The sequence below is a fragment of the Prunus dulcis genome, chromosome 1 (genome assembly GCF_902201215.1).
Source record: "Prunus dulcis chromosome 1, ALMONDv2, whole genome shotgun sequence".
Taxonomy (NCBI): domain Eukaryota; kingdom Viridiplantae; phylum Streptophyta; class Magnoliopsida; order Rosales; family Rosaceae; genus Prunus; species Prunus dulcis.
In genome coordinates, this window is record NC_047650.1 from 43,349,035 (window position 1) to 43,358,756 (window position 9,722).

General features: G+C 40.0%; 1 protein-coding gene across 1 annotated transcript; it reads left to right on the forward strand.

Moving 5' to 3' along the window:
- Positions 1-2,545: 2,545 nt before the first annotated feature.
- Positions 2,546-7,810, forward strand: LOC117626808 (leucine--tRNA ligase, cytoplasmic). The gene is made up of 3 exons (XM_034358655.1): positions 2,546-2,853; positions 3,298-6,579; positions 7,495-7,810. The coding sequence occupies exons 2-3, from the start codon at positions 3,317-3,319 to the stop codon at positions 7,499-7,501; spliced, it is 3,270 nt and encodes a 1,089-aa protein (XP_034214546.1). The 5' UTR covers positions 2,546-2,853; positions 3,298-3,316; the 3' UTR covers positions 7,502-7,810.
- Positions 7,811-9,722: the final 1,912 nt, after the last annotated feature.

The window sequence follows — 9,722 nt, forward strand, 5'->3', positions numbered from 1 at the left end:
CATTTGGTCCCATCGGCCTTTCATATATTCTTGTCAACGCCGTGTTCATAGGATCGGGTTCAAACACCTCTGGAGCATCGTAGTCATACTCATCCTCCACAATCATGTTGTGGAGGATGATGCAAGTCATCATAATACTCCTCAGCACCTCCTCGTCTAGCATCCGAGCAGCACCCCTGATAATTGCCCAACGAGCTTGCAAGATACCGAAACACCTTTCCACGTCTTTTCTGTAACCTTCTTGAAAGGAAGCAAAGCTTCTTTCCTTCTCGGATTGGGGATTCGGAATTGTTTTCACGAATGTCGTCCACCTAGGATAAATTCCGTCGGCAAGGTAGTATGCACCAGAGTATACGGTATTGTTGATTTGGTATGTGACCTGAGGGGAATGACCTCGCAATACCTCGTCGAACACCGGGGATTGACCAAGGACATTGAGGTCATTCTGAGATCCGGCAACCCCAAAAAAGGCATGCCAAACCCAAGTGTCGAATGAAGCTACGGCCTCCAAAATGATACTTTTTTGGCCCTTCCGATTCCCATATCTCCTTGCCACGCAGTAGGACAATTCTTCCACTGCCAATGCATGCAATCGATGCTTCCGATCATTCCTGGGAAACCTCGAGCCTCGCCTTTTTGTAGAAGCCTTTGCAGGTCCCTCGGAGTGGGTTTGTGAAGGTACTCCCTCGTGTACAAATTTTCCACTGCATCACAGAATCTCACCAAGCACTCTAGGATAGTAGATTTTCCCATCCTTGCAATCTCATCCACCTGCTCTGCAGATGCCCCATAAGCAAGCATCTGCAAAGCAGCTGTAAGTTTTTGCTCCGGGATAAGACCCAAAACTCCAACAACATCATGCTTTTGAATGAAGTATGTGTCGTAATTACAAATATCATGCATGATTTTTTGGAACAAATGTGGCTGCATTCTATATCTCTCTCGAAACTTATGAGCAGGATATAACGAATTTGGGATAAAGTAATCCTCCAAGAGATTCTTACCCCGAGACTCTCTGCGTCTGTCCACATTCGGGGCACGACGACGATGGTGTTGGCTTGATTGATTCATCATACACACCGCCGCTACTTCAAGCATTTCTTCCTCTTCTTCATCGCGTCCCGATCTTCTTCCTCACGTCTACGCCGGATTTCTTCCCATTCTTTCTGTTGCCTCTCCAACACCCTCCTGAAGTTTGACATTGAGAGTATAATGTGTTTTGTAAAATCTGAGAAATGAAGGAATATATCAGAGATGGTGTGAGAGGAGTGGTGTTGATGGTGTAGTTATATAGAGGGATTCAGAAGATAGAGATGACACGTGGCACAATTTTAGAGGGGTGAAAATCTTATCTGAAATCTGAGATCACTATTTGTAAAAAATATCTGAAAATCTTATCAGACATGGGACACGTGGCACAATTTTAGAGGGTGAAAATCTTATCTGAAATATGAGATTATAATTTTTTAAAAATATCTGAAAATCTTATCTGACATGGGACACGTGGCACAATTTTAGAGGGTGAAAATTTTATCGGAAATCTGAGATTATAATTTTTATTAATGAATATCCGAAAATTTTATCTGGAATAAGACACGTGGCAACCGAGATTCACATTCGAAAATCTTATCCGAAAATTTAATTACAAAAGATTATCAAAATTAATGATTTAAAGTATAAAAAAATAGGAAATAAAGTACAATGAATAGTAATTGCCCTAGACTTGCCCTAGACTTTGCCTTGTGGGTGGAACCACAAATGGCAAGGCTGACACTATTCACGTGAATAGTGTCAGCCCTTGCTTGCCCTTGCCTTAGACTTTGCCTAAGAGCAACTCCACCCGTTTGCCCTTAGCCATGGCAAGGGTGGAGCTAGGGCAAGCACTATTCACGTGAATAGTGCTTGCCCTTGCAAATAGTAAATTGTGTCTCCACCCGTTGCCCTAGCTAAGGGCAATTACTATTCATTTTTTTGTTTTTTTCACAAATGTTTTAATAAAAATAATTAATTTAGATAATATTTTTGGATAATATTTTTGGGTTCGTACATATCAATATTTATTATAAAATTCATATCTCAATCGGAATTTTTTTTGGTATTTATAGAAAAAAAAAGAGTATTTTTTTGGTATTTTTTTTTAAAAAAATTCAATTTTTTTCATTTTTTATTGCACAAAAATTGGCTGCCGTTGGATTGGAGAAAAAAAATCTGATCGGAGAGCTCAGAGTGCGACACGTGGACTTTTAGTAGTACTATAGCGGGTACTGTAGTGGCACTGTAGCGATACTGTAGCTAGCTGATGTCAGCGTGACATCAACAACCGAGTTTTGGACCTGGGGCTGGTTTGGCCTTCGGGCTGGCCCGAGTTGGTGGGTCCCACACCAAACTCGGGCTTAGGCTGCACGCTGGAGGGACTTTTTTTTTTTTTTTTTCTGCCCTTGCCTCGGGCTGGGCTCCCTCTCTGGAGCTGGCCTAAGGGGTGGAGTTGCTCTAAGTGTAACAGTGGAAACTGAACTTTAGCTCACATCTACGGCTCACAGAAAGTTTGAACTTTTAATCTTGTTGAAGATCTGTACCATAAACCATGCACTGCCGCACACACAATCACTACAAAACCTAATCTTAGGACCTGCACGTGGCCCCGTTGAAACTCCAAAACCCTAAGCTAAGTTATTCCTCATCGTCTTCCCAGCTATTGTTTCTTCCCTCCTTGCTCAAATTGACGCTCCGCGCATATTACACTGTTTTTCGTCTCCAAGGAACCCTAAATTTCTCCCTGGCTTCGCTTCTAGTACGAAAAAAGGCGCGCGGGCTTTCCTGTAATGCCATACCATATTCAATTTTGAACCACAGGTACATTGCTCACAGTTTTTTAATTTTTTAATTTTTTCAAATTTGTTGTTTCAAATAGTTGCTTATGATTGTTTTTGTTTTGAGCTTATTGATCGGTGGATTCTCTAACGGAAGACCTTGTTTGGTGTTATTGTATGATTTGTTCATTACAAATTGCTCATGTGGACTTTAATTAAGCTAATAAAAATTCTAGTTAGATTGAGTTTCAGCATGTAATAGTTACAATCGCCGATACAATTTGCTATTTTTGTTTTTAGTCTCTTTTCTTAGCTTGGATTTGGGTAACTCTGATTCACACTGGCTGTTATATTTATTTATTTTTGATAATTGGTTTTATTCTGGTTAATGTTGCATATAATCTATTATGTTTTTTATTATTATTTGTGATGATAATGCCTTTGAACAGCTGGTTTTGCTAATGAAAATTGTTGCTCCTTTTTGCAGTTTCTGTAAGATTACAGAAATGGCAGCTGAAGGTGGTAAGAGCTTTGCCAGGAGAGACCATCTCCTTCAGATTGAGACAAAGGTTCGACAGTGGTGGGAAGAGAAAGATGTTTTCAGGGCTGAATCTTGTGAAAAGCCTCCTGAACCAGGGGAGAAGTTCTTTGGAAACTTCCCGTTTCCTTACATGAATGGTATTTTGCATCTTGGACATGCATTCTCACTCTCCAAGCTAGAGTTTGCTGCAGCTTACCATAGGCTAAGAGGCGCCAATGTGCTTTTGCCTTTTGGTTTCCACTGCACTGGCATGCCCATCAAAGCATCAGCTGATAAACTTGCAAGAGAGATTCAAAAGTTTGGTAACCCGCCAGTTTTTACCAGTGAATTGGAACAAGAGAACCAGGAAGTGGAAGCTGAAGCAGAGGATGCAAATAATGGTGCACCTCCAGATAAGTTCAAGGGAAAGAAGTCGAAGGCTGCATCAAAATCAAGTGGCCAAGCTTACCAATGGGAAATCATGCGTAGTTTTGGCCTCTCTGATAGTGAGATATGCAAATTCCAAAATCCTTACAACTGGTTGACATTCTTTCCTCCATTGGCAGTGGAAGACCTCAAGGCTTTTGGATTGGGATGTGACTGGAGGCGCTCGTTTATTACTACAGACATGAACCCGTTTTTTGATGCCTTTGTGAGGTGGCAGGTGAGGAAATTAAAATCCATGGGTAAGATTGTGAAAGATGTCCGTTACACAATATACTCTCCATTGGATGGGCAGCCATGTGCAGATCATGATAGGGCATCTGGCGAAGGAGTTCAGCCCCAAGAATACACCATCATCAAAATGGAGGTGGTAGCACCTTTCCCGTCTAAATTGAAAGTGTTGGAGGGAAGGAAAGTGTTCCTTGCTGCAGCAACACTGAGACCTGAGACCATGTACGGACAAACAAATGCATGGGTATTGCCTGATGGCAAGTATGGAGCCTTTGAAATCAACGAAACAGATGTATTTATTCTTACACAGAGAGCAGCACTTAATCTTGCCTATCAGAAGTACTCTAGGATCCCAGATAAACCTACTTGCTTGGTTGAGCTCACCGGTTATGATTTGATTGGCCTTCCATTGAAGTCTCCACATGCAATCAATCAGATTATTTATACTCTTCCTATGTTGACTGTCCTGACAGACAAAGGCACTGGGATAGTGACTAGTGTGCCTGCTGATTCTCCTGATGATTATATGGCCTTGCATGATTTAAAAGCAAAACCTGCTTTGAGGGAAAAATATGGTGTGAAGGATGAGTGGGTTATGCCCTTCGAGATTATCCCAATCATCAACATTCCTGAATTCGGAAATAAGGCTGCAGAGAAGGTCTGTGCAGATCTGAAAATCAAAAGCCAGAATGAGAAAGATAAGCTAGCAGAAGCCAAGAGGTTGACATACCTGAAAGGATTCACAGAAGGGACACTTATTGTTGGAGAATTCAATGGAAGGAAAGTCCAGGATGTGAAACCATTGATAAGGAGCAAGCTTATAGAGGCGAATGAGGCAATTGTGTATAGTGAACCTGAGAAGCGGGTGGTGTCACGATCGGGTGATGAATGTGTTGTGGCTCTTACGGATCAATGGTACATCACATATGGGGAACCCGAATGGAAAAAACTGGCTGAGGAGTGCTTGTCCAGCATGAATTTATATTCTGACGAAACACGACATGGATTTGAACACACATTGGGTTGGTTGAATCAGTGGGCTTGTTCACGATCTTTTGGGCTTGGGACTCGGATTCCCTGGGATGAAGAATTCTTAGTTGAGTCATTGTCCGATTCAACCATTTACATGGCTTACTACACCATTGCCCACTTTTTACACAATGGAGACATGTATGGTTCCAGCAAATCTGCAATTAAACCTGGACAAATGACTGATGAGGTCTGGGAATATATTTTCTGTGATGGCCCATATCCTGAATCATCTGATATCTCGTCATCGATTCTTAATAAGATGAAGCAGGAGTTTGAATATTGGTATCCATTTGATATTCGAGTGTCTGGCAAGGATCTAATCCAAAATCATTTGACCTTCTGCATTTATAACCACACGGCAATTATGCCCAAAAAGCACTGGCCTTGTGGGTTTAGATGCAATGGGCACATCATGCTAAATTCTGAGAAGATGTCCAAGTCTACTGGGAATTTTAGGACCATTCGCCAGGCAATTGAGGAGTTTTCCGCTGATGCCACACGATTCTCATTGGCTGATGCTGGAGATGGTGTTGATGATGCAAATTTTGTATTTGAGACTGCAAATGCTGCTATCCTAAGGCTCACCAAAGAGATCGCATGGATGGAAGAAGTTTTAGCCGCGGGCTCTTCTTTAAGAATAGGTCCTCCTACTACTTATGCTGACAGGGTCTTTTTGAATGAGATAAATATCGCTGTGAACAGAACTGAGCAGAATTATCGGGATTACATGTTCCGCGGAGCCCTCAAGACTGGGTTTTATGATCTTCAAGCTGCCAGGGATGAGTACAGGTTTTCATGTGGTTCGGGGGGTATGAACCGTGAATTGGTGCTGCGTTTTATGGATGTGCAGACGCGTCTCATAACTCCAATCTGTCCACACTATGCAGAATATGTCTGGAGGGAACTTTTGAAGAAGGAAGGGTTTGTGGTAAATGCAGGATGGCCTGTGGCTGATGCTCCAGATCTGACCCTCCAGAGTTCCAATAAGTATTTGCAAGATTCCATTGTTTTAATGAGGAAGCTGTATGAAAAGCAAAGGTCAGGTTCAAAGAAAGCCAATAAGAAGGGTGCTTCAGTTACAGCGGTGACAGAAAACAAGCAGCTACCAATTGGCTTGATATATGTAAATGAGCAATTTGATGAATGGAAGGCTGAGTGTTTGAGGATACTACAAAGTAATTTTGACAGAGAGTCTCGCACTTTTGCTCCAGACAGGGTGATAATGGAGGCATTGCAGAGAAGTTCAATTGGTCAGACTAAAGATTTTAGACAAACCCAAAAGCTTTGTATGCCTTTCATGAAGATGAAGAAGGATCAGGCAGTTGCAATAGGGGCTCAGGCCTTAGACTTGAAGCTACCATTTGGAGAGATTGACATCCTTCGAGAGAACCTGGATTTAATTAAGAGACAAATCGGTCTTGAAGAGGTTGAAGTTTTGTCTTCTTCTGATCCTGATGCTCTTAATAAAGCTGGTTCACTTGTTAAATTGGTGGAGCAGAATCCTCCATCCCCTGGAAGCCCGACTGCCATCTTCTTGTCCAGGTAATTATAATCCTTTTGTTACATATCTGCACTAAAGCACACACCGACTCACACACACACACACACACACTCTTGGTCAGATTGTTTTACTCAACAAAGCATCGAACTTTACAGTATATATAATATATATGATATTAAAAAACGAATTCTACTTTTCTGCTTCACATTCAAGGATTTTAATTTACATGATATTAAAAAGGGGTTTATATAAACTAAACCCTCTAGTAGAAATGAGGATTAATTGTTCCTCCCCCACCCTGTAATCTCTGGAATCAGATTGGAAGAACCAATAATCAAAAAGCCTTTCTGCACTTCTGCGATCTGCCCTGTTGTGTGTTATCTGGAGGCAATTTTGATTTCCCGGGTTTCAGACATTAATCTGTCACATCTGTTCTCTGCTGATGTGGATATATTTGATTAATGTTGTTAGTAGAAATCTGTAATGTGTGACATTACAGTGTAATGTGTCACATTATGTTGCACTGATCTAGATATGTTTTATTAAGGTTGGCATTACGAAAAAATTATTGTTGGTTTTATATTTTGATTTTTTTGCAACTTTTCTTTATAGAATTTAATTTTTAATAGTAATATATGTATCTTCATGAATGGTTTTGCTCTGTTCAGGTGCGTCTGTCTACATGGGTTTGTGCTTGAAGCATAATGCAAATTTTGTTAATAAATTCTCTGTTTTATGCTGTGCAATTGTGAACTGGAATAAATTTTGTTTTGCTGGGTTTTGAGACTTGTGATGTTATTCATCAGTATTCATGCCTGGTTTCTTCATTGCAAGATTTTTGTTGATTGTGAGCTTTTCCCTCTAGTGCTTTTTGCTGATACTGATTGTGAAGGTAAACTGGTTGTGCTTTATGATGTTTGAACCTCATTTCTGTTTCTTCTCTTTCATGCCAATAGGTCGTAGGAAACTCTGCTCTCAAACATAGGCAATGAACAATTGAGTTGACATGCTGCTGGGAGAATTGTTTGCAATGAAGAGAACACTTGTCTCTGACTTTTGTGATAATGAGCTGGGTGAGATTCTTTGAGAGTGATGTGTCATATTTGAATTTTTGAATATCAGATTTTTGTTTTCAAGTTTTGAACTTTGTTCTATTTCAGCATCCTATAGACTTGTGTTAACTTATATCTACATGTGATATGGATATAACTTCTGCTTTAAAATTAATTTGAACTGTACCATCAATCAAATTGTTACATTACATCTTGTTTCGTACCAGAAAGAGTAGTGTGCTTTAGTCATGAATGATGTATGGACAAATTGGAATGTGTTGAATATGTCTATGTGATGCAAGCTGGTGTTGCAGAACACGATATCCAATATGTTTATCCTGCAAATAGTACCAAATCAAAGAATTCTGAAAGAAAAGGATCGTGTCTCTAAAAACATTGACAGTTAGTAATTGGAACAAATAAAACCAAGATTTTCACCCAGTAATTAATTTATAATTGGACTGTAAACTCAACATTCATTCTTTTGATGGCAGTCCAAGACTTTCTATCTCTTCACCCACAGGAATTACTGCACACTTTGCAGCAGCCAGGATTCAAGTATCCTTGAAAACAGGAAAAGAAATAGAAGGTTTATCAATGAAGATTAAAAAAAAAAAATCATATCAAAAGTAAAAACAAGTAGGCCAAAAAACAAAAGCAAAGAAACACATTTTAAATTTATTAAATATTAAAAATAAAAAAGCGTATAGCCGTGCGGCTATACTATGTATATATTAAAAAAAAGACGCTCCCAGCCCCTAGGTGCCACGTGTCAAAGGAGTAAAGCTTTTTTTTTCATTTAAAAAGAAGGGGAGAAAACGGGTACAGCCGCACGGCTATTTTTTTTAAAATTCAAAAAAATAGTATAGCCGCGATTATATATATAAAAAGGCCGGCCCATAGCCTAAGCCCACGTGTCAAAGAGGCCTGAGCCCACGTATCAAAGAGGTAAAGCCATATTATTTTTTAAATCCAAAAAAACAAGTACAGCCGCACGGCTACACTCGTTTTTCCATTTAAAAAATACTATGGCTTCACCTCTTTGACACGTGGGCTTAGGCCATGGCGGCCTTTTTATATATAACAGTATAGCCGCTCGGCTATACTACTTTTTTGAATTTTAAAAAATATAGTATAGCCGGGCGGCTATACTCCTTTTTTGCATTTGGAAAATAGAATGGCTTTAGCTCTTTGACACGTGGGCTGAGGCCTCTTTGAAACGTGGGCTTAGGCCGTGGGCCGGCCTTTATATATATATATATATAAAATAGTATAGCCGCCCGGCTATACTTATTTTTTGAATTTAAAAAAAATAGTATAGCCGTGCGGCTCTACCCGTTTTTTGCATTTAAAAAATTATATGGCTTTACCTATTTGACACATGGGCTGAGGCCTCTTTGACACGTGCGCTTAGGCCATGGGCCGACGTTTTTATATATATAATAGTACAGCCGCTCGGCTATACTATTTTTTTGAATTTTCAAAAAAGAGTACAGCCGATTTTAAAAATAATATGGCTCTTTGACACGTGGGCTCAGGCCTCTTTGACACTTGGGCTTAGGCCATGGGCCGACCTTTTTATATATATAATAGTATAGCCGTTCGGCTATACGATTTTTTTGAAATTAAAAAAAATAGTACAGCCGTGCGGCTCTACTCTTTTTTGGATTTAAAAAATAATATGGCTTTACCTCTTTGACACGTGGGCTCATGCCTCTTTGACACGTGGGCTTGGGCCCTATATATAATAGTATAGCCGCTCGGTTATACTATTTTTTTTTAAAAATAGTACAGCCGTGCGGCTTTACTCTTTTTTGGATTTAAAAAATAATATGGCTTTACCTCTTTGACACGTGGGCTCAGGCCTCTTTGACACTTGGGCTCAGGCCTCTTTGACACGTGGGCTCAGGCCTCTTTGACACTTGGGCTCAGGCCTCTTTGACACGTGGGCTTAGGCCTTATATAATAGTATAGCCGCTCGGCTATACTATTTTGTTTTTAAAAAAATAGTGCAGCCGTGCGGCTTTACTCTTTGTTGGATTTAAAAAATATATGGCTTTACCTCTTTGACACGTGGGCTCAGGCCTCTTTTTCTCTCTTTTTATAGATAAAAAAAAAAAAAGCTTTACTCC